We start from the raw sequence: 26,438 nt of genomic DNA on the forward strand, positions 1-26,438 counted from the left end.
AGGATGAGTCCTGTGAGTTGATCAGCTGTTTATAACTGTCACTTGTCTGTCAGTGTAAAGTCCAACCTTTTATCCTGAAAACAAAAGCCTACTGCTCTGAAATAACACCCTCTGGAGTTGGCGTTCAGTGGCTGCCTGTCTCTCTGCCTGCCAAACTCCATGAACATTTTGCTCAATTTAACCTTTTATAAAAATCTACTCCTTCTACAAGATTATTAATGATTTCTTACAGCTCATAAACAGACACTCATTCCTAAAACATTCTGCATTAATTTGAACTTATTCTGGCCTGGAAAATTCACATGAGAACCCTGCAGTGAAGAGAAGCAAGTATTACAGCTTAACATGTTTCCTTAATCTCTGATGACACATCATGGTCATTTTATGATTACAGCAAATATATTGCAGATTTCTCCTTTAAATACCACCACTGTTAGTAACATTTAGACAAAATTAAAGCAGTTTACTTACAGTTTATTCCAAAGTAACAGTTACAGTTACACATGTTGAAGTTTTATGGCGCAAACAAGAACCCTAAAAGAAATACATTTTTCATAGTATTTCACATTTGTAATATATCGATATCATCATGTGTTAAAAAAGATTTTCAAGGCTAGCTGAGAGAACCAAGAGACGGCTTTTTGTGCTTTCAGAAAATCAGGCATACTAACTGGTCTGCTGTGCCAAAGCTCACAGTTCTGGTTCATGTTTAAGAAAATGTGCGAGCAGAAAAATAAGACGTCTTGTACACTGGAATGGAAACAACAGTCCTCTTGTGTGTGCAAATTTCTGGCAATGTATAATTTACAATTACATGGTCATTTTTGAAGCTGTAGTTTGTGAATTGGACCGGACTGTTTTCCATGTTGTTGAAAAAATACTTCTGCCAACAACAATTACAAATACTGTAAACTATACTGTATCAAATACTGTATCCTACCAATCATAAAACTGCAATGTGGCTCCTGGTCATTAAACTTACCAATCACCTGCAAGCAGTCAAATAGCAGCACGCCCAACAGAAATCATCAGAGGAAAAGAACGGTCCTTCTCATAAACTTCAAGATCCCAAGCTGTGACAACGATGTCCCAGCACACGCACACACACGTTTCACTGGTGTTTCTTCCACTACATCAACTGACAGCACTCACACACAGACAGGCACATTTCAAAATATACACAACAGTCTTAGTTATCACACAGTCCATCCACACTGTCATTCAAGTAAATGCTTGGACAGAAAGAGTCTGTAACCATGCTGCGTCCACCACTACAAGTCTGTGGTGCAGCTCATTAGTGGCAGTGAAGAAGAAGATCTCTGTACTACAAAGACTCTTCCTCAGATTCACTGTCTGTGTTGGGCTTCGTCAGGAGCTCCAGCTCCTCGCCATCCTACGACAGAAAACACATACAGAGCGAATCAGAATCAGTGGACAAACCTGCAGACATGTTTTTCTAACATTAAAGGGATAGTTCACCCAAAAAAGAAAATTCAGTCATTATCTCATCCAGATACCAGCAAAGGTCAGGTTTAGTTTTTTAGTCCACAAAACACTGCTGGAGTTTCACAGGAAAACGGTGTTGACAAGTTTACTTGAAACTTGGCATGTTGCTTTAGGAGACTTGAATTAATTTTCCGGGGTGTACCAAATAGTTTTACGCTTTGACACTTTATTCATAATGTTGTAATTTTAACAGCCAAAATACATGAGACACAGACACAGCATGACACGTCTGGTTTAGCATGCCCACAGCAGAGCGCGTTCATTAGAATCTCTATTTTTACACAGCTTGCCTGTTTTTTTCTCTCTACTTGTAGCCTCCAAAAGGTAAAAGATATTTAATGTTCAAACTGATAAAGGTAAGGGTAAGGGGCAAGGCTGAAAACCAACACTGAATGTCCGTGACCTTTGACCCCTCAGGCAGCACTGCATTAAAAACCCACATCATTGTATAAAGGATACTACATGGGCTCAGGAACACTTTGGAAAACTGCTGTCAGTAAACACAGTTTGTTGCTGCATCTACAAATGAAAGTTAAGACTCTACCATGCAAAGAGAAAGACATATATCAACGACATCCAGAAACACTTGATGCTTTTCACAAATCATGGACGTCATGTCCTCTGGGCTAAAAGGAAAATCACCATCCAGATTGATACCAGTGTTAAGTTCAAAAGACAGCATCTGTGATGGTATGGGAGTGTGTTATTGCCCATGGCATAATGGGTAATTTTTATATCTGTGAAGGCCCCATTAATGCTTAAAGGTAAAAGAGCTGAGGTACTAGACTGACCTGTCTGCAGTCCAGACCTGTCTCCCACTGAAAATGTGTGGTGCTATATGAAGCACAAAATACAACAGACAAAAACCCTGGATTGTTGAGCTCCTGAAGTCATTTATCAAGCAAGAATTAAAAAGAAATTCTCTTTCAGAACTTCCAACAATCAGTGTCCTCAGTTCACAAACACTGACTGAATGTTGTTAAAAGAAAAGCTGCTGTATCACAGTGGTAAACACGCGTCTTGTATATCTTGTCTTTCTACTGTGTTCAATATAGATCAAAAAGTTTTTGCAAATCATTGCATTCTGTTTTTAGACTTGGGCACATGCAAAACTGCAGTACCCCAACATGACCAGCAGAAAAATCACCTAAGTCAAGTCTAAATGTTGCTTACAGATAACATAATCTCAGCATAAATTATTCTTAATATCAAAATTGATCACAAATCAATTTTATAAATGAGGCCCCAGCTTTCTAAGTTGGACACCCTCAAAGTCCTGCTAACTCCAGGACAGTTTCCTCATGAGGCCTCCATAGAGACATGTTCAGTTTAACAGCTTCCTCTTTCTAAATCTAATAGACCACTCTGACCTAATGACATTACGTGAGTTAAGTCACCAGCTCTGAGTGTGGATGCTGTTATCATAGCCGGGAATCTGGTTTCCTCCTGCATTGAAGAAATAACATTATAGAGAGAAGAGAGCCAAGTTTCCTACAGAGAACTTGCTCTGTGTGTGTGTGTGTGTGTGTGTGTGTGTATGTGTGTGTGTGTGTGTGTGTGTGGGAGGAGAGGAAAGGGCTTAACATGGGGTTTTGATGAGTGATGCAGTGTGTGGCCTTGTGTGAAGAAGTGTGGGTTTTGCGGTTTGCTCCCTACCCCTCTGGACCTCTCGAACACCTCTCCGTTGATGACCCGCAGTTTCTCCTGCTGCAGGCTGTATTCCAGGTCTTTGGGCCGGCTGGCGTTGTAGATAAAGATGGACAGCAAGACCACGGGAGCCTGGAAGAAGAAGTCCAGCGAAGGGTGGAAGTCAAAGAGGAAGAGGGAGAGGGCAGTGACCAGGACAGTGGTGATCTGGCCTGTCAGGACGTGGAACATGTTGTCTCTGAATTTCAGGATGAAGGCCACAGATAAACCCAGGGCAGCTGGGAACAAGACAGAACAGAGTTTGAGCTTTTCAAATACACACTTTCACTTATCTTTTTCACATACTCTTAGACAACTTACAGGCCTTAAAGGGACAGTTCAGTGCGAAAAAAAAACAGAAACATTTTCCCCTGGACAGTAGTGCCGTGGAGATGTCTGCCTTCTCTCCAGTATAATGGGACTAAATGGCACACAGCTTATGGTGCACAAAGCACCAGAAAATACAACTGAAAAAAATCAAAACCAGTATCTCTTTCCAAAAATCATGACCTGGTTTCTCAAGATAATCCACAGACCTTCTTGTGAGCAGTTTCATGTAGGAACTACTTTATTAATTTTATCGGTAAAATCTACCTGAACTTTTTTCTTCTACTAGAAAGAAAGGTTGGGGGGGGGAAATTGATTCTTAGATGCATTGTGATGCAGACTTGGATGATTTTGCATAGATTCACAAATGTTTCTAATAGAAAGAAAGGAGGAAGAAATGCCTTTCCCACATGTATGAATCGATGCAAAAATTATGCTTCTAAGAATCAATTACTTTCCCCACCACTAGAGATGCCACTAAATCGTGCACACTGGTCCTTTAATATTTAACAGACAGACAGGAGTGTGGTGCCACCTTTCTCATCTACCTTTCTGCAAGCAAATAAGCATAAATCTTTGTCCTTTTCCTTTAGTCGAGTAGTTTTAGTTGCCTAAACTTCACCACAGGGCCATCACATCTTAAAACACTGAGATCAGTGAGATGAGTTGTTTTGGAAGACAAATCAGCTGTTTTGTCATTTAGGAACATGAAGACTTGTTTCTATCCACTGTTAACTCACCAGTGACCAGCACCAGACCCAGAGAGTAGATGTTATGTCCATGCAGGAGGCCACAGTGCATGGTGAGACCTCGTGCCTCGCTGCCAAGCCCAAGGGTCAGACCATTAAACACCAAACCAAAGGTATACCTGCAGAATCAAGAGACTGAGATTAGCATGGAGGACATGAATGTGTCTACTGCGTTCTTACTTTCTGCATCAGTCGCTCTCACAGTTTAAAGTTCTGGATGAAGATGCTCTCACTGAGCTGGTCTCCTTCTTTGAAGATCTTCTCATTGTAGATGTTGGCCATGGCGGAGATGAAGCACTGGAGAAGGAGCAGGATGTGTCCCACACCCAGAGATCGAAGCTTCTCCACTACCCTGTTCCTCCAGGCCTCCCCGGGCAAGGATGACGACCATGATTCACTAGCACTGTGGTGGGAGAGAAGGTATGAAAGAGAGGAAATAAAACAACATAACTGACTGGCATTTATTCAAATACAAACCAGAAAATAGGCTGTGACAGTCTCACTGCAGCACTACAGCGCATATTTTGTCCTATGATGGAGTGCCACACAACACAGTTAAGAAGAGAATAGATGAGATGGTGGAGGATGATGAAAGCACATCCCTGTGATATGCTATTCAAGTGGATGAGTCCTCAGATGTGGAAAATAATTTTACTTGTTTATGTCAGATATATGTATCAAGATAACCTGCAAGAGGATTTATTGTCGTAACTCTGCCATATCAAAAACTTCCTACAGTTTTTGCCCATTGCTTACACACTGAAAGTGAAGGCTGAGTCAAAACCAGCAAAACCTTAAAATTTTAAAACCATGACAAATGATACACAAAGCCACCAAAAGTACTAACACACTTCCTGCTTTGGATTTGTTTGCCATTCTGTAGCACATTTCTTGCAAAACACTACACACAGTTTCTGAGTTATTTCAGAAACAGTGCGTGGTGTTTTGCAAGAAGGAAATCTCTTGCAGTCATTTGGAAAGCATTTCTATTTAAAATGCAAAACATATCTGGAATTGACAGCAGACACACACAAAAATACTTCAACACTAATGCACCAATCAGTGTGAGTGTTACAGTAGCTACAAATGGACCTCAGGAAATCTCACCTCTTGCGTGAGAACTTTGTAAACATGGAAGCAGTGAGAGGGAGAGGGAGAGGAAGAGGACCCGAACAAAGAAGAGGACCAGGCAATAGATGGAGACATATTCACGACAATACTGGGGTCACTTTGGTGGACCATGTCAGACTGAATGATGGTCTGATGACGTAGGAGGCGGGACAGACAGTCCAGCCCAACCTGAGTCACTACACAGTATAATACAGACATCCAGACTGGGGAACAGGTTTGTCTTCAACTTTCTACACTGAACTGTATCATCATTCTGCATCACAGTACAATACAATGTAGTCCTGCAGCAGGTCTGTGCTCCTCAGTGCTGTGAAATATACATTCTAGGGCAGTAATGGATTACATGTAACAGGATTACATAATCTGGATGGAAAAAAAGTAGCTGTATTCCATTACTGTTACAGATTTAACCCTCTGGCCTCTAACCTGGCCATTTGTGGCCACTTCACTTTATTTTTTTTTGACCATTTTAGCTGTGTTAATGCAAATGGAATGAAATTTCCCAGGGTTCTGGGTTTTTGTCTGATGTTTTAATTTTCAACTTCAGCTCTTTAAATATATCAATAATACACTATATACATCCAATTGTACCACTTGGCTCTATCGTGGCCACTTTTGGCCAGTTGAAACCCATGAAAACTATATTTATTGATTTCTTGTTATTTATAGTATTAAATCATACAATTTAGGTAAAATGGCTTTCATTCTAATCTCAAAACTTGATAATTCTAGTTTTTAATGTTTTCTACCAGATTATGTCAGTAGGGGCGTATGATGGCTTACTGCACTCCAGTGGAGCAAATGAATGACAGAGTTGTGACACAGGTGTGATCTTAAGGATGTCAGATAATAATTTGTGTTTGTGCATGAAAAAAAATGTGCCTATGTGTGAAATTGCAGCACAAATATAGATAGAGTGATAGATAAATATAGATAGAGCACAAGAGTGAAATCTTACATCTAAAATCATCCATTTTAACTTCAAGTTTTGGTTCACAGAAGCTAAACACCTTTTTCACATCCATGAAGGAGTGTGTATATCATATTAAAGTGTGGACCTGTGTTGTTTTGTACAAGCCAGGAGGGGACTTCAGTCAATCTATAAAATCTATCATTTTTGTTTTGGAGTCAAACTTCAAAACAAGATTCTATACATGAAGCCTTCTTTATAGGTCTGCATCCTGATGTGTCAATTCTGAGAGAAGGTTAATGTCACCTCCATCAAGACACTGAATATTTCAATATCCATTTCCATAACACAAGCACAACACTAGTTATACATACAGTCCCTGAATTAAGAAATCTAACTTTGTTTTTCTTCTGACAAGCAGCAACAATATTTTCCCATCCCTGGTATTAGATACATTGTAAGATAAAAACAACACTTCAGCAGTACTTGTAAGTCGGTGTCATTTCTATCATAAAAATAATTAATCATAATACTTATCAAAGTAAGTGACCTAAGTTTTTCAGGTTGATATTTGGTATGATGTTTGTGGTCTACTAGAACTTGCATGGTCATGTAGGCTTGGGTAACATTTCCTGCAAATCTTAGATCTAAAATTATTCATTTTAACGTAATTTTTTTGTTCACAGAAACTAGACACTTTATTCACATCCATGAAGGAGTATGTATATTGCCATATCATATCCAAGTATGGACCTGTATCTTTTGTACACGCAAAACAAGATTCCATGCATGAAGCCTTCTTTCAAGGTCCCGTTAACTTCATCAAGACACAGGATATTTCAGTGCCCATTTAGATAACACAAACACAACACAAAAATAATCCTGGACAGCTCTGTGACAAAATATTTATTCCTCTCTATGGATACAGAGAGGTTCTTAAATACTGTGTAAAGGTAGCCCTTTATTTTAGTACAGTGTTTAGTTTGAAACTTAGAAATCAACTAAAGTTTAGCGTTTACATTTGTTACAAAAATATCCACTAAAGCTTAGCCTCTCTCTCTCTATGTATATATACATATATGTATATATATATATATATATATATATATATATATATATATATATATATATATATATATATATATATATATATATATGTATGTATATATTTTACAAAAAACATGTAACAAAACATTTGTCAAGACACTGGTTTCTTCACCAAGTTGCCTATTTAATAGCCCATTTACAGACTGATAGACTGTACCTGTTTTTACCAGGATTTAAAGCATACCAAGAGGGGACTTAAAAAAAATAACCCCTGTTGACTGTCAAGTCCTCTGCTGGTGAATGTGTAACAACGCTGAGGTCCACTGTTAGATCCACAAGTTAAGCACATGCACACGCACACGCACACACACACACACACACACACACACACACACACACACACACACACACACACACACACACACACACTCTCTCTTACATATACTGTTGTTGTTATCTTGTTCTCTATAAAAAAAAATGTACCGTGTCATTTCTCAAATCAAATTTAAAATTTGGTTAAAATTCTGAATTTGAATGAAATTTTGCATTTCATGGTGAGGGCTGATTCTAATTTTAAAAAATTAACTGTTGAAAGTAGAAAATAATCTTAATATGTGGTATTTTTATATAATTTTGTAAAAACAAACAGGCCACTAAAACACCAGTTGGGAATTTCCGTCTTTTTTTTCACTGCTCAAAAGAAGTAATAATGCATATATGTATATATATATAGTTACTGTCACTGGTACTGACCTGCAATGATGATTAAAAAAAATGAGGTTGCATCAATTATATGGTGAAAAAAAATGACAACATTCTGCATCTCTTTTTTCCCTGAAAAGGTATTGGCAATATGTAATCTAACTGGTATTTAAATGGTTCAAATTCTGGAATTGATTACTATTTTGGATTTCATGATCATGAAATTAAAAAATTTAAGCAGTGAAAGTAGCAGATATTTCCAGTATATAGTGTCTGTAAAGGAGGTGGCCATTTTTGTAAACGAACATGCTAAGTGGGAGTTTTTATGTTTTTCTGCCACTTCACAAAAAAGTAATAATGCATAAAAATCATTGATACTGCTAATTATTAACATACATTAAGCTGCAATGACGGTTAAAATATAAATCAGGTAGCATATATTATTTGGTAAAAAAATGGTGATTTTATGTTTTTCTCCCTTTATGAATAATTAGCATTATGTGATCTAACAGGCATTTAAAGGGTTAAAATTCTGAATTTGAATGAAATTTTGGTTTTGATGAAAAGGACTGATGCAAATGAAAAAAATCAAGTTGTTGAAGTTGAAAAAATCTTTTAATTATATATATTAATTTTATAGCATTTTTGGAATGTAAACAGATGGTGGCCATTTTTGGCCACGAACAAGCTAAGAGGAAGTTTTATCTAATTTGCTTTCCCTGCACAAAAATAACAATGCATAATAATAAGTGCTGTTGTGAATCAGTTACATATTTATACTGTACTTTTAACAATACAAGAAAAAACAGTGGCACTGAGAATATAGACAATGGTCATTTTTGAGGTTGTTTTTCAACAAGTGCATTGTGCAAACAAAGTGGCATTTGAAGGGTTAAAAAATAAAAAAAGGAATTGATATTTTATATGTATGACAAGAACACATGTTAGTTAAAAACCTTATGCAGTAAAAGTAACAAAAAACATTAAAAATGTAAAAAATTACAGACTCAGACTGTTGGTGGCCACTTTTGGCCACGAACAAGCTGAAAAGGTAGTGATTTTGAACAAGGCATGAGGGTTAAAAAAAAAGACAGAATCAGATAACAGTTACATTTAGTAGAAATGGAGATTATTAGCAGATTACAATTTTAAAACTAAGAACAATATCCTACCATGCACAGTGCACACACAGCTGACAATTCATTATCATGACCTCTAGTGAAAAAATGCTTCACTGGGTGGAAGTTTCAACACTGTTTGTCTTTAAATCAATCAATCAGTAAATTGTGCAACAACAAAGAAAGCAACAGCAGGATAAACTGATGCTTTGAGTCATTCTTTTAATTTAAAAAAGTCAGCTATTCATCTTCTTAAATGTGAATATTTTCTGGTTTCTCTCCTCTCTGACAGTAAACTGAATATCTGGGTTGACATTTGAGGACATCATCTTGGAATTGGATCAACATTTTTCACCATTTTCTGACATTTCATGGACCAAAACAAGTAATAGATTCATTGAGAAAACAGTTGACAGATTAATTGATGATGATAATAATAGTTAGTGGCAGCCATAAAAACACTATATTAGGCTGAACAATTTCACCATATTTTCCATTAAGGTAATTCAAAAGTAAAAAAAAGTTACATTACTTTAATATTGTGATACTTTACTGCCTACATTTTTTTAAACAGGTAATTAATAACTGTATTGGAATACATTTTTAAAGTTACCCTCCCAACCTTGGAAGTACATGAAATACAGTTTGGTTTCACTGCTTACACTTACACAGTGCAGTAAAAAGGATCCTAACCAATGACATCATGTTTTTCTATTTTCTACACACTGCCAGACGACCTCCTGAGAGTGAAAGATGTCTGTTTACTCATGAACAGGAAGTGGACATTGTCAATATCGTGCGGGCAAACAACACCTTTTTTGTGTCACTATAATTCTGCATTTCTCAATTGTATTGATTACTGCACTGTAATTCCACTTTTCTGTGTGTGCTTTTTTTGAGATGACAAAACAAATCAGCAGTATATTTTTTTCTGAAGCCTTTCTATCATTGTGCTCACTGAAATGTGGGTAGATGTTGTGCAACTGGAACAATCTTTCACAGAAGCCACAGAAGATGAGTGTGTTGTTGCTTCCTTGAGGGAGTAATTCAAATGGTGCGTGCTTTTATCGTTTTGTTGTAAAAAAGCAGTTTTGAAAAAGGATTGTCAAGTTTTGTTTGCAGAGTTTCATTTGGACACAGAAGTGAGAAGTGAGTTTCTCTACAAGTCTTGTGTCTTATTTGGCCTGTGTGTAGAGTTTTAACACAATGAGCCGAATTGTGTAAGCAATGGGCAAACACTGTAAATTGCTTAAGGAGAACCAATTTTACACACCAAAATTGCCTCAAATCAGTGATGTACAGTCAAATTAGGAGGCAGGTGCTTAAACAAAAAAAGCACTCCTGTCATAATCATTTATAAAAAAAAATAAAGTTACATATAGTGTCACATCTTTCTCTTACATAATTACATGTATTTATCTCAATATACACTTCTGCAGATGTTTAATACTCAGTATTCTACAAAATTATCAATTCAGACAGAGACGATGGTCTTTAGTATTCAGTAGTTCTACATTTATCACTAGAACAGCCAACGATGGCTTGTGCCGTCTCACAGAATTTAATTCAAAAGCAGCTGTCAGCATTACAATACCTCTTTAATTTATGATTTGTGTCATGGGCCAAATTTAAAAACTGAAACAAAATAAATATGAAGAAAAGGGGCAGAAAGGGCACTTATCTGGTCAGAGGCAAAACAGCAGGTGCTTGAGCACCTCTTGTGGTCTATCTGAGAACATGCCTGCCTCAAGTGATGTCATATCAGTGGGTCTGAAGATGTTTGAAAAAGAAAAAATATCTGGGGGCGTGGGCTTAAAAAGAAGTGAGCTCAGCAGACCTCTGCAGCCCGCACCTCACCTCTAGAGTCTAACTGCTCAGTGCTTTATTAGCTGCTACAGGCATAACATCCCTGAATGTCCAAATGAACTATTGGTGGTCAAGTTGAATTGTGTAAAATGTAGGCAGCAGGTTTTTGACAAGAAACAAGAATTCATAGCATAAAAGTTCATATCTCTGGCTCTTTTTTGTTTTTTTGCTGCTCATCTTGAGTCAACAATATTACATAAGCGCAGCAATAAACAGGTGGAGCATTTCTTTCAGCTGTTTCAATCGTCACGTATCAATGTGTCTCTGCTTTCACCATGTTTACCTGCTGTTCTTCATCTGCTCCAGCAGCTGTGTGTAGAGGAGGCAAGAGTTGGAGGGGGTGGAGAGGGGGCTGGAGTGGAGACCTGGCACAGCTACGGCATTTTGGCTGCTGCCTGATCTGGTCGTCAAGGAAACAATGGACAGGAAGAGGACGACTAACGCTGCCCACTGAACCCAGGACAGGCGCCTCCTGAAGGAACAAAGAACAAGAATTTTTATTAAGTTTTATCTGAACTGAGATTCAAAAAGTATTAAATATGCAAAATTAGACAGAAATATTTATGAAATGATTCAGTGTCCAAAAAAATGTCAATTTTAAGTATTTAATTCAACTTAAACGGTAACTAGTAATTTTTAATCTGGACCCTCAGTGACTAATGAGGATAATGGGGATTTTTGAAATTGGGAGGGAGAGCACTGCAGAAATCAGCTGCAAGAAGACTGCAATGCAGTATACCACTAAAAGTGCTTGTTTTGCCACTGACAGGCTCAGGTTGTTATTGATATTAAGTGTCTGACAACATTATGAACAGGATCCCTACAAAGATAGAGCTTTAATTAAAGAGTAAGATCTTTTTTTTTTTTTTACAAGAAACTGCAAATTTATTATTCAACAAACACCAACTCTGTTTTGGTCAAAATAACAATAATACATAATAAATACTAAATTCTCTGAGAGATGAGTTAGATGTGGAAATATTGGGAGAGGGAGGTTGGACATCAGAGAAGCATATGAGAGCTGCCATCTTGCGCTGGTGATGTCACTTGGAGCAAGAGTCTGCGCAGTAGTGACCAACATTGGAGCCAAGATATCAAGGTCCCGCCCACACAGCAGGCTGACTCAATCACGAGCTGAGCTCAGCTCATCTTGGCATAAAACCCTGCTATTACATTATCAAATAACTAATTAAAATCAAACAGATCAGTTAAAAAATTAACACTTCAGCAAACGGCATGATGAGAACTACCTAAAATAACAATTGCATCGATTTGAGGCATACTTTGATGTTTTAGTTTCCCCCGTGTGCTCTCAATTAACACTGGAAGGCAGGATTTATGACTTGTACTGCAGCCTTCCACCAGGGGGCGATTGAGATGCTTTGGATTCCCTTTTGGGGAGCTGTGATCCAGCCCACGCCTAATATACATCATTGGGAGAATCAGTGTGTAGAGCCAACATATTCATACATCCAACTATAGGAATTAAGAGTTTATTTTCATGAAATCAGAGGTAGTGATTGTTGGAAAAGTGGAAACACAAGACAAGGTGTTTTATTTTGTATCTGTCAAGTTTGAATGAACTGTGTTTTATGAAGATAAAATTACTATTTCTGAAAAGTCTGGTGGCTTTGGTGAGAGCATAAATAGACAATAAATATAGACAAAAATGATGTTACTCTTTAACAAAAAAGTCTATATCTGTAGGGATTCTTTCCATAATGTTGTCAGATACTTAGAATAACAATCTGAGTTTTTCAGTGGCAAAATTACTTGTATTGGATGTACTTTAACAGGTGGAACTGCCTGTTAGGATTACATTGCAGTCGGTTTTGCGCCTTATGGTTGCAGCACTGTCACTCAATACTGGACCATTTCCACTCAAACACAAAACCATGGCAAAATAGGGTCTTGTGTGCCTTTGATTACAACTGCATTGGAACAAGCACAGTACATACAGTAATAATGTCCCAGTGTAGTAAAGTAAAATCTCCCTTTGAAGCCACTGAAAGCAAGTTTCCAGAAGAACACTCATAAAATTTGCTTAAAATGGAGAATATCACTTTTAACAAGTCACACAAAAGGTAAAAGGGGATGGAGGAGCACCAGCATAAAGTAGAGAAAATAATGTATGTAAGCAGGGACAGAGGGTATCTGTTCATGTGTACTCATCACCTCTCATCTACAGTCACAATCATATATTCTTTCCTATAGAAGAACAGTCAAGAGTCAATTTAGCCACTTACTTTAGAACAATTCTGAAGAGTACAGCTGTGGTCAGGATGACAAAGTTGGAGAACAATACTGCCATGGCCTGGGAACATTAGGAGGAACAGTTTGTTTCAAGATAAACAACAGAGTGATAGCAGTGTGTTTGGACGGGACACTTTGTAAAAGAAACTTTGTGATATTAGAAATTAAATGTACTTTCAGATAGTGTTCTTCACTGAATTCCCAATAGGGTTTCAACAATTTACACACAAGGTGTGGTTTGCAAATATTTGCAAAAAGTCTTCACTCACAGGCTGCAGGTAAGTCATCACATAGAAGATGATCAGGTTGTCGAGAAAGTAGAGGAAAGCAGGGACAGCCCACTTCAGGGAGCTAAGGAAGGAAGTGCTGGAGGAACAGCCCAGCTCTCTGCGTGATCGTCCCTCTGAAGAAACAGACAAAAAGAAGTAAATAAACACACATCACCATGACACACAAACACACTGAGACAGCTGTTACTTCACTGATTACCTCGGACTATGACCCTGACTGACATGACCATACAGAAGAGTAGTTTGAGCCCCTCAGCAAGCAGATTGACAGATGCAGGCAGGAAGTCATACTTGTTCTCTGCAAAAACAAAAAGACACAGTCAGCAAGATGCTAACAATTCAGTGCGATACACAACAAAAAGTAATATCAGTGAGTCAGTCAGTCACCAGCATTGGCAGAGAATTTGAGCAGCAGGATGCGACTGGTCCCCAAGGTTATGAAGCCCAGGCCAAGGGCCAGAGTGTAGGCCGACGAGCGGGAGCACAGCCTGGGGCAGGAGGGGCAGGACACCATGACTGAGACTGGGACTGGATGCAGTCAAACCTGCTGGAATACATTAAACACACACACAGACCGATGCTCAGTATTGTAGGTAGGTGCCCTGAGTTTCAGTTTCATGGTACTTTCACACTTGACGTGTTTGGAGCAGTTTGCACAAACTTTACGAGGTTACTGCAGTGTGTTTTTGCTGGTGTGAAAGCTGTCAATCAAACCCCGGTGAGGATAAAACAACCAAACCAAGAACACTTTAAAAGGAGGGTCTCAGTCTGCTGTCTCAGACTGTAGTGATTTTTTTCAATGAAAATGAAAAATGTAATGCAAAAATGATTATCACAACTAATCATAAATTATATTGCACTCATGATATCTGTTAAAATAATCACAATATGTTCTTTTTTTTAAACTATTTCATGCAGTCCTCTGACATAGTGCCAGCCTGATTTTGTCCCCTGGTGTTCCACATGTGAGGCATTTCTAAGACTGATGTACAGTGTTGTGTGTCCTTTGGATGAGTCAGGGGCATATTTTCACAATAAAGTAAAATGTTATTTACACAATTGTATGCAATAATAAAGTAATAATACTCAGTAGTATTAGCACTCACAAAATCAAGAACAAATAAATAGAGAGAAAGAAGACCTAAAATACATCTGTAAAAAACAAAAAAAAAAACATAAACATGCCTCGATAATGCTTCCTCAAGTCCCAACATGCATATGAACATGGCTCCAAGCTAAGGATCTACAGTGAAGATTCAGGCTAAAAAATATGGTGTAGATAACATTTATTTTGTCAACTTGGCGTGTTGGGGCTTAAGGAGACTTGGATTACACCAGATGAGCAGTATGGAGGCATATTATGTTTTTATTCTGCTGTTTGTTTGTTTGTTTGTTTTGGTATTTTGCATTAGAAAACTGGTCACCATTCACTTCCATTGTTTGGGAGATTCTGCATATCTGCATACATATCTATTTTTGCAACTTACTCTTTAATAGAGCTTCCCAGCAAAAGTCTGTTTTTCATACAATTGCACGTAACCAGTGTGACAATAAACATCTTGAATCTTGAAAAATGTATTTTAGATTTTGAGGGTGAAGTGTCTCTTTAAGCATCCTCAGGAAGAGCTGTACTCGGTACTTGCTCAAAAAAAAAACACTGGTGTAATAATCAACATATGAACTGCTTTTTTAAAAATTGGAATCATGACTTGCTGTGGTTTTACTTTTCTTTTCTTTTCTTTTCTTTTCTTAAGTTATAGACCCTCTTGGAGTCAGAAATAAAGTTGGAATTGAAGTGTTGCTCAGACAAAACATGAAAAACGTCGCATTGGACATTTTTCACTGTTTTCTGACGTTTCATAGACTACCGACGTATCAAAAAAATAATTACAAACGAAATATAAATCGATGCTGGTACTGACAACCTTGTGCATAATCTAATTATTTCTTAATATACGCTATAATCGATACAAAAGTAACATTTTTGTCGGGGACGAGAGTTACACAGGAAGTTCAGAAGTGAACCAAACGAGCAGCAGTGAGTTCTGTCAGCTCGGTGCTAATTAAGTTAGCATCATCTGTAGCACAGCCGTCATGTTTCTAAACACCTGCGATAAAAACAACACGTCTTCTTTTCATCATTCTTACATATATTTCACAGGACATCGCTCATAATATGTAGAAATGAAACAGACTTACTTTGTTATTCTGCTTTCTTCAAAGACATAACTGAAGTATTGTTGTGTTGTATTGTTTTGTGTCTAGCTACTCTTGCTCTTCCTGGTCCTCGTCTGCGCAGGCGTACTGGCGCAGGTGCCGCGTCGACGTCATCCTACACGCACTGCAGATCCGCGTGATTCCCCCCGTACACTTCCTTCAACAGCAGGTTATTGAGTAATTTTATGTCTTTATATTGACGGAATACGATAAACGAGGTAAATGAAGTTCCATTTAAGCTGATCCACAGATTCTAGCTGGAGATACATTTTTTACAACAGATTAGAGGGGACACAGATATAAATTGTTCTGTTTGTGAATTATATCCTGAAACTTGCTTTCATTTATTTTGGTTTTGAACTTTTACATATGAGTTGCAGTTTTATAGCTGACAACATTTATATTGTCATTATTATAGGTACAAAGATGTTAACGTATTTTTTCATTCTTCCACATCCACAGATGTAAATTTACAAACAGAAAACCAGTTGTTTGGATTTTAGAAAGAAATGAAACTATATATGTCAGTGACTTCTTCCTCACAAAACAATCGATTATGATTGGGTAACATTGATATTTAGTATTAATACTTTTGTTCCCTTAAAAGCTATTGTAGGCAATTATTGTCCTGAAATGTTGCTGTACTGTGGTGTTATGTTTTCTGCAATGTCTTTGTTTTTTACTCCTGTTTTAGCTTGAAACACAGGACAGAACAGGACACACCAAGTCGATTATATAAACTATATCTCTATATTATATTACATATCATATTTACTCAGTTCTATTCAATTTTGAGGGATCTGTACCTCAGAATTTCCATTACCTTCTTTACCAAAATTCAGAGGAAAATATATTTATATTTTTACATTTTATTACATTTTATTTTACTATATTTTTTGACAGTGTGACATAGTTACAGTTACATTGCAGATCGACTTATGTCCAAAACATATGATCATCTTATAAAACGGCTGTGGCTATTGACTACTAGTTCAAATTAGCTCCAGTTTAGCCAACATTATACAGAATACCCAGACACAATGCTTTTTTCAAACCCTGTGCAGCAGTTCTGTGCTCTATAGTATCATGCTAACTCCCTAATATTGGCTACTATATGCATATGGCACTGAAGCAGTAAAGTTTCAGTTGTATTTTTAAGAATTATAAGTAAATATAAAAAATAACAACTTGAATTTAGGGATCAAATATGCATAAAATACCGTATATGAAAGGTGCAAAAAAATAAGTAATTAAAAACAGTCTGCATTAATGTTCAGTAAACAAAAAATAGCAGACATCATATATTCTGATATAGACTCATATAGCGGTGCTAGGCCAACAATAATAAAAGGCAAGTATAGTGCAAATCAATGCAGTTCTTTTAAAAAAATTAACTAGAAGGGCACTCGGAGAGCACAGACCTCCCCCAAGACTGGTCGAGGATCTGGATCTCTTCCAAAATGTAGTGAGTTGTTCCTTGGAACAGGCTGCACCCTCCCACCATGTTTCATAAAAATCAGGCCAGTAGTTTTTCTGTAATCCTGCCGACAAACAATCTTTGTGTTTGTATTTCACTGGTAAGCAGTAAAGAGAGGCAAAGCAAACAGACGCCAAATTCCTGAAGGAGAGGTTTGCTAAAGCAGCTATAAAGAATATCACTGTATAATAACAGTAAAATACTGGCAGCAGAGACACCAGCATTTTCATATTATTTTACACTGCATCTACTGTAATTTGTTTTAACAGTTATTACTGTATATTGAATTACAGTATATGAAATCAGAACAACTTTTACGATAATTTTATGGTAAATGCCAGTATGTTACTGTTGATTTACAAAGGGCAATGAACTCTGCTACTTTTGCATTTAATGCTATAAATCGCCACATTAAAAAAAAAAAAAGTAAAATACACATTTCAACAAAATAAAGCTGTATTTATTTTAAGTCCTCAATCATTTGTACAGGTGTAAGGCTAATAATATATGGACCATTTGTATAAAGAAACTGACAAGGCATTTGGAAGAAACTGGATATAATTTACTCTATATTTTGATTTATTTTTTACTAACCAACCAATCAGTCAAAGAGAAAAAAAAACAACTGAATCTCATTTTACACCCTTGGTTTTAAATGATAAATAAATAACCTTGTGTCCTTGATTGTGACTGGACTTGTGAAGACATAATAGCACATACTTCCAGCACTTGATAGAAAATACTATATTCTGCTGATAACCAGCTGCATTAACTGTTCATTTATATGCAGAGAATAAATATTTAACAGTATTTTACAATTATTAAGACATGCTGTAAGATACTGTTGTAAATGCATCGTAAATTTACAGCAGTTTGTTATGAAGAGGAGTTTTGTTGTGTGGGGCAAGTGTAGTTATGATTAAAAACACTTATTTTAAGCTAAAAAGCTTAAGTTTGATTAAAACTTAACAAAAATTACATCTAAGACATATATGTTTACATTTTCATTTTGGAATTCTACAAGCAGAAATATAAATAAAGAAATAAGTTTGGGATGAGTTTCCTCCATCTATTGCACATACAGATATGTTTTGCTCTTAAATTATGCCATTATCTTATGGGATGACTTGTCCTGGGACATTCTGAGGTCAGAGAAATCTGCTACGTAATTTTCCACACTCATCCCCACTGAGCTTTTCTAGAGGTTTTGGGAATAATCACGCCCCTTAGGGATGACTTCCAGCAAAACACATGAGGTTTCAATTACAAGAGGAGAAAAAAAAATATGCCGAGACACAGTTCATTGCCCTGGGACATAATGTTTAAACGTGTATGGTGTGTGTGCGTGTGTGTGTGTGTGTGTGTGTGTGTGTGTGTGTGTGTGTGTGTGTGTGTGTGTGTGTGTGTCAGAGACAGATAAAGCACAGAGCGGACCTCTCTGTCAGATCACAGCTTCTTCACTTGCAGAACAGACCCATCTCACCTGTAGGACTGATCCCAGATATGAGGCTCTGTTCCTGGGCTGGAGCCCGTCGTCTCCTGTCCGTCCTGGTTCTTCTGACTGTCCACTGTGTCAAAGCAAACCAGCCTCCACCCAGGGAGAGACACTATTACATCGCTGCCGTTGAGATAGACTGGAACTACTCTGGGAATGACGCAAATGGGTAGGCCACTGGTTGGATTTGTTGTGTTAAATGACAAAAATAAGATGTGCAACAGGTGTTGAAGACTCCTTCATTCTTTTATTATGAGATTCATACAATATTTGGCTATTTTAGTACCTTTTGTCAGATTTTTGTTTCATTTTTAACTACTCATCTGAGAAGTCTTGTATAGCACTCTGTTATAGAAGTTGTTTGTAGAAAAAAACAGTCCAGTCTGTCCTTGTTGTGTCCTGTTCTTCATCATAGTATCAGAATTTCCATTGATTGCACCATAAGGAAACTTTTAACTTCAATCTTAAAGTCTGTACCTTGTTGACGTACAGGGCAGTGGCGTGTTTTTGTTGTGAGGCTGATTCATGTTTTGTGGTTTCCTCTCATTTCTTAGGTCTGGTACCACCTATAAGAAAGTGGTCTTTCGGGAGTATGAGAAAGACTTCAGACAAGCTAAGACTCATCCCTCCTGGTTAGGTAAATGTTGCACATGAACGCACTGTCTGTCTGATTCTTATTACTAAGAAACACTCATCCTGTCTGCAAATCAGCTTTCCACCCACACATTGTTATGAATAATTAACTAGAAAGAAAGTGATTTGTACATTTCTCTGCGTAATGTGACTTTAAAGGACCAGTGTGTGGGATTTATTTGCATCTAGCAGTGAGCTTGACAGATTTCAAGCACTTTGCATCACCCTCCCCTTCCAAGCGTGTAGGAGAACCTACAGTGGCCGCAAAACTTGAAAGGCCATAGATTCGGTGTTTGGTTTATCCCTTCTGGGTTACTCTAGAAACAACATGGTGGACTCCATGGAAGAGAATCCACTCCCTCTGTAGATATAAATGGTTCATTCCAAGCAGGGTTCATGTTGATCAATAATAGTTTTTCGTCATAGTTTTCATCATCGGCGGCTGTGTTTCTAGACTTTTTTGACAGGGGTGACCAAAGTGGGGCGCTGACTTATACAGGGTTGGCATGAAGTATGCACATGTGCACATTAATGTACCATTTCCACATCTATTTTAATCACTAACATTACAGTATCTTACATTTTTTTATTCTAATTTTGTAATTTAGAAGATAAATAATCCTACCAATCACAACACAACACCATAAAAATATAATATGAAACATCCATACGTTACTCCATGAAAGCAAATGTAGCTCTATTATAGCTCTTTACTCAGACTGAAAGACTTCTAAATTCATTCTCCACACTCCATCATGAAATTATGATTTATTATTTAAGTAAATGAACCTTGTAAAAAAAAAGTCAGCATGGCACGAAAGAAAACAAAGCACACTGATAAATTATTGCCAGACAGTTGGCTCAAGCTCAGGTCCTGTCTCTCAGTGGATAGATGACCATGCTGCCCCTCTAGTAATGCCTCTTCTCAATAACATTTTTTTCCACTGACGAAAACGAGACAATAATTACATTAAAATTAATCTATGATGAGAACAAATATGATTAAATCTTTTGACATCAGAATCTGATGGCTCAGTGTTTATTCCTCCAGAAAAGATGCATATTTTCAACTCTCACTTTCAACTTGCCTTATACAGTGTCACCAACAACGTCATATTAAGCTACAGTTATTTCAGCTTCTTGCTTTGCTTTTTAAAATGTTTAATAGCTTAACAGATACAGATACATATACGTCACTTCTAAACTACAGTGGCTCTATAGTGTCAGACAGAACAAGCAGTAAGAAAGGCACACTGACTCCCACTGTAAATTTACACAACATAACAGTGCCAACAGTGAAACGAGGTAAAAAATATGTGACTGTATTGCTGGAGTAATGTTTTAATGTAAATGTGCTGTTGGAAAAATCCTGGTTTTGTCATTTTGGAACTATTACAATGATGCATGGACACTGTGCAGGGCAGGTCTAAAAAATACATAATATATTAACATTTGGCCAGATAAATACAACCATAGATTAGCAATTTACTCTCATGTGTGTGAAACACATTTGTAACAAAAAGATGAATGCATGTTGTATATCTCATAAAAGACATTCAATAGGAGATAGGAGAAGAAATGTAGTATACTTAATGTTAATATTAATAAGAGGTTAATAAATGTTTCCTTCAGGTAATCAAAATTAACACTGACTCTAAGGTGATGAAAACACAAGGATTCTTATTTCCAGGTGATTATACAGTAATGAAAACATACTTATGAATATTATTCCATTTTGGCGTATTTTGAATCTTAGTGGACCTTTAAAGTACTTACTTTAACCCAAACCATGATTTTTTCCTCATAGAAGAGCTGCAATGTTTAGTCAATAAATCGATGAGTTGATCAAAAGAAAATTAATTGCCAACTATTTTGATAATCGATTAGTCGTTTCAGTCTTTTTTTGAGCAAAAATGTCAAACATTTGCTGCTTCTAGTATTTGCTGCTTTTCAAAAGAGGCAGTTTGAAGATTCTGGTTGTGTTGAGCATTTGTCACAATTTTTCTTACATTTTTAGACTAAATAAATCATGAAAATGATCGTCAGATTGATCAGTAATGAATATTGTTTTTAGTTGCAGCCCAACGTGGTGATTTTGTTGCCTAACCCCAAACAGACAACAATTCTTTCATAACCCTATGGGTTTATTTTTGTTACCATGACGATGATGGTCACCTGCTCTCCACATCAGTTAATGGAAGTCATTATGATGCTGTATTTATCTGATAAAAGGTTGGTTTACCACGTGTACACAAAATTTGAAAGTGTAAAGTCGTGTTATTTGTACTCAGATTGAGGAGAATGATTTGAATTTGTTACTAGGAATGTTCTTGCGAAACAGTTAAAGATCCCTTTCTAAGAAAAATTTTAAGTAGCACCAGAAAGGATAAATGTCCTTATTGCATTTTGTGCACATTACAAAATATGTTGAAACGATGTTTGCTGCTCACAAACAGTCAATGAATCACAAAGAATAAGTCAGGAAAACTGATGAGTCAGTCTGACACTTGGTTAATTGTTCCTGTGTGTCATGATGATGTGCTGTGGACTAATAAACTTGGGCCCGTCTCTCTCTGCAGGGCTGCTGGGACCCACACTGCGGGCAGAGGAGGGGGAGACGATTGTCGTCACTTTCAGAAACATGGCAACAGGGCTGCACAGCATCCACCCACACGGGGTCGCTTACGGGAAACAGTCGGAGGGTGCGTGCCTGTCAGCCCAGCTGCAGATGAGTCTGACAGCTGTGGCAGACCTGAACGAGACGCCACTAACACTCTACAGCACTGTCTGCCTGTTCGGGTCACTGCCGGTGCTCATGATGTTACTGATTCCAATAATTACACAACATTGGTCAACACAACAAACAAGGCTGTTTGTCTTTTTCTAAAATATTAACCAGCAGAGGCAGATTATCGAAGTAGATGGTACTGAAGTCCAACAGGAAGCATTGCTAAGCCTTAGGAAATCACTGTCTGTGTCCGCTCACACAGGACAAATAACAAGACATTACTGTGGATGTCAGAAAATAATCTGAACTTAATTCTCTCTTAATGCAAAACTGCAGAAGAATTCAGCTTGCGGGGATGTCTTCATTAAGTCTTCATTATATTCGTGGCTTGAGTGGAATTTAATAAGACAAAATTTGTAAAAAGTAAAAAGTCAATAGTGTCCTCAGACCCCTGCTTGGCAATAGTATTTAAAGGGACAGGTCACCTCCAAATCATTTACCTCTTACCTATCTTACACATTCATCTAGATCAGAGGTCTTAAGCGTTTTTCAGACAGTGGACCCTTTAGTTCAGTCATTCCCAAAGACTGGGTCATGACCCACAGGTGGGTCACAGGAGATTTTATTTGGGTCACCAAATAAATAAAAGACTATGGAAGAAATTCTGCAAATTTAAGATTTAAAACTTGTCTATTGTTTTACTGATGAAAGGAAAAATATTCCACCCTAAATGCACTTATTTTGTCTTATTTAGTGAGAAGTGGGCTAAGATGTCCTATATTATTTTCCTGATGTGAGGAAATAAAAATAACAAGATATCCTGCTAACTCAGACTAAATACATTTATTTCTCATTCATAAAGTATTTAATATGTGTATATGTTTTTAAATAATATGCTTCAAGATCAAGCAAGGTGATGCAGAAATAGCAGTAAAAATGGCCAGGAAAGTCCATGTATGTACAAATGAACTCTAAATGAATTCCAAAGATTCATTGATAAGGGTAACAATGTTTTGCCATTTTTAAGAAGTAAGTCCAAAGAAAAAAGTTTGGGAAACACTGTATTAGCTGATGAAGAGACGCGGACCCCAACTACATACTGCATTACATATTTTTGGGTCTTCACTTGTTAACGCTTACAAAGTCAGCAGCATGGCTAGTTAGTATGTTAGGTGTGTTAGCCTCACCCTCTGCACTGGTTTCTGATGTAGATGGTATGTCTCCTCTTCGTGAAGTTGTAAAATCGTCAATTGTAGCTCACAAAGGCCAATAATAGTATAATACCAATTAATAGTAATACAGCTAATCAGTCAATATGTTTCAATAGTACATGGCTAACTAGTTCACTGTTATGGACAGGTGCTGCACAGTGATTCAGTAGATCACTGTTTAGTAGATCACTAAGTAAAGCTAGCTGACATTATTGCAGAAGGATTTGTTTTTTAAATTATAGAATTATATATATTTTATATAGATAGGCTGATGCACCAGTGTAGAAATCATATAAACATGTACTTTCAGACATATTTAAATTTTTGGGAAGAAAAAAAAGAAATCAATAATTTGGGTGACCCCCTGCAGTTATTCTGAAGACCCCTTAGGGGTTCTAGGACCCCCTGTTGAAGACCCACGATCTGCATAGTTTTGATGTCATCAATCATGTAGATAATCAGTTTCATGTAGGAACTATTTTCTGTCAACCGTATCTCTGCGTAGAAGGAAGTGTGAATCTACTCATGGACAAGAGGCTCGTGCTCATGACAACATGGGATATAAACATTAATGGCTTCATCTTTGGTTTAGCTGTAACCTCTCAGCCATGAGTAGATGCACGCTTTTTTCTTTGGGTGTAGTTCGGGAGAAAATATCGGACAACATATACACCAATACTGACATAGACCATATAGCTGTGTTAGACCAATATCAGGCTGATAATATCAGCTGACTGATATATCGGTCTGGCTGTAGTAGAAAGAAAGTAGTTCCCACATAAAACTGTATTGTTTTGAGTAACTGGGTCATTATTTCTGTAAAGAGTATTTTTTGGGGGCAGGCTTTGAGCACCAGAAGCCAAGTTTCATCTAGTTTCATTATTCTAGAGAAAGCAGTATCTCCTAAACTCTGCAGCTCACACTTAAGAAAAAATATGCATTTTTGATGTGGGGTGAAGTGTCCCTTTAATTAATGAGACCATTCTTTTCAAACTGAATGCCTTTTTTTTACAGGAGCAAACTACTTTGACAACACATCACAGAAAGAGAAACGAGATGACGTAGTTCAGCCGAACAGCGAACACGTTTACTACTGGGAGGTGACGTCAGCAGTGTCTCCACAGCCAAATGACCCCACCTGTCTCACCTACACCTACATCTCCCACCAGAACGTTGTTGAGGACTACAACTCAGGCCTCATCGGAACTTTACTCGTCTGCAAGCCTGGTAAGTAGGAAAATCATGGACGGATTGTGAGACAGCAGGTCCCTGGGCTCAGACGTGTAAAATGCCCCCCACCCCTTATAGGAGCACACCCAAACTGAAAGACACACAATCGTTTTGAGTCTCTTGGCAGTGTTTTTTTGTGTCTCTGTGTTGCTTTTGTCTCTTTGTGCTACTTTTGTGTCTCTGTTGCAAATTTATATCCCTTTGTAGTTGTTTTATGTCTCTTTATGATACTTCTGTGCATCTTTCTGGTAGCCTTTTGTCTCTTTATGTTACTTTTTGGGTCTCTGTTGCTATTTTGTGTCTGCAGATGTTTTGTGTCTTTTTGTGGTTTGATGTCTCTTTGTACCTCTGTTGCCATTTTGTGTCTCATAGCTGTTTTGAGTCTCTTTGTGGTAGGTGGGTATCCCTTTGTGTTGTGTCCTTTTGTGGTTTTGTGTCCTTGTGATACTTTTGTGTACCTTTTTAGTAGCTTTGCGTCTATTTTTTGTTACTTTGGTGCCTCTGTTTCCATTTCATGACTCTTTGTAGTTGTTTTATGTTTATCTATGAGGAGACGTTGTGTGTCTTTGTAGTTGTTTTGTGTCTTTTTGTAGTTGTTTTATGGCTATTTGTGATGCTTTTGTGTTTCTTTATGGTAGTTTTGTGTCTCTTTGTGTTAATTGTGTCTCTGCTGACATCTTGTGTCTGTTATAGTTATTTTGTGTCTCTTTGTGGTAGTTGTGTATCATTTTTATTATCATCTTTGTGGCCATTTTGTGTTTAATTGTAGTTGTATGACTGACTTTCACAAAGAAAAGTTAACAGTCACTTCCAGCAGACGCTCTGGCTCAGGTGTATCCTGGGATGCCCCTGGTCCTGTGCCCAGTAGGTCTGATCAGTCATCCATCCATGCGTTAAATGTGTGTTTTCACTTGTTGCCTGATGGGAAATTCACAGAATCACAGTTGCTGCTGCTGCTCAGTATTTCTCATCTGTCTCCCGTCTTCTCTGTCTCTCTGCAGGCACTCTGGATGAGTCGGGGAAACAGATCAGGGTCCACCAGGAGTACGTGTTCCTGTTTGGGGTTTTTGATGAGAAAGAGAGCAAGTACAAACCAACCAGCTATTCCCCAGACAAGCATGTCAAGTACACCATCAACGGGTTCACACAGGGAACACTGCCTGGTTAGTGACGCATCAGTTTACCTACAAATGAATAACCTGAACACTTCCTCCACCTCTGCTTATATGTACAGATTTAAAGGTACATCCCACAGTGTATGTGCTGTACAGTCAGTGTAAAGACATTCACCAGATGTCCTGCACAAGCAAAGTTATTCAGAGAGTAAGGAAATACACAACAGGCAAAAACATTGTGGGTTTTTTTTCATGCATTGGTCAATTTTGAGATTTTGGTCTATTTAGCTTCTAGAACACATCTTCTTTTCAGACTAGTGGAAAGAAAACATCCAAAACACACATTTAAGTGTTTATTTTATTCCACATTGTCCATTTGGGTCTGTAGATTTCTCCCAAATTCACAAAAAGTGAGATATAAATCTTCCCTATTGTTTGCATATTTAGGCATACAGTTTGTATGGAATTGTATAGTGCGTATCTTCAAACACCATTTTCTGAAAATGAGGGTTTTTTTTCTGATTCTCTGGGCCAGAAATCTCTGCTTCAGAAGCTTGTATACACCAGAACCTCCACCTTTATTCCTATCTGTGTTCTGAAGGTTTACACCGAGGGGTTTGTTCATATATCAGTCATAGCCTGATTTATGTTACATTTTACTCCTAAAAATATGATGTAAAGTAGCTTCTGATTTATTGATTGATGAAGACAGAAAAAATGTTGAACGTGGCTTTATCTAATGTTTTA

General features: G+C 37.4%; 2 protein-coding genes across 2 annotated transcripts in view; one reads left to right on the forward strand and one right to left on the reverse strand.

Moving 5' to 3' along the window:
* Nucleotides 1–491: 491 nt before the first annotated feature.
* Nucleotides 492–15,936, reverse strand: slc35a5 (solute carrier family 35 member A5). Its single transcript, XM_084724358.1, has 10 exons — nt 15,786–15,936; nt 13,973–14,132; nt 13,785–13,883; nt 13,565–13,698; nt 13,289–13,356; nt 11,326–11,514; nt 4,471–4,671; nt 4,260–4,387; nt 3,163–3,431; nt 492–1,393 (listed from the first exon to the last, which is right to left on the reverse strand). Exons 2-10 carry the CDS (start codon nt 14,097–14,099, stop codon nt 1,325–1,327), a joined length of 1,284 nt encoding a protein of 427 aa, XP_084580484.1. The 5' UTR covers nt 14,100–14,132; nt 15,786–15,936; the 3' UTR covers nt 492–1,324.
* A 2,785-nt stretch (nt 15,937–18,721) lies between these two features.
* f5 (coagulation factor V) overlaps nt 18,722–26,438 on the forward strand; it is a 30,772-nt gene continuing 23,055 nt past the window's right edge. The window contains exons 1-5 of the mRNA XM_084724359.1: nt 18,722–18,943; nt 19,329–19,411; nt 21,987–22,109; nt 24,361–24,573; nt 25,578–25,739. Coding sequence (XP_084580485.1) covers nt 18,783–18,943; nt 19,329–19,411; nt 21,987–22,109; nt 24,361–24,573; nt 25,578–25,739 — 742 coding nt within the window. The 5' untranslated portion in view covers nt 18,722–18,782. The remainder of the gene's footprint in view (nt 18,944–19,328; nt 19,412–21,986; nt 22,110–24,360; nt 24,574–25,577; nt 25,740–26,438) is intronic.

The sequence above is a fragment of the Lutjanus erythropterus genome, chromosome 8 (assembly GCF_056507025.1).
Source record: "Lutjanus erythropterus isolate fLutEry1 chromosome 8, fLutEry1.hap2, whole genome shotgun sequence".
In the NCBI taxonomy this organism is placed as follows: domain Eukaryota; kingdom Metazoa; phylum Chordata; class Actinopteri; order Lutjaniformes; family Lutjanidae; genus Lutjanus; species Lutjanus erythropterus.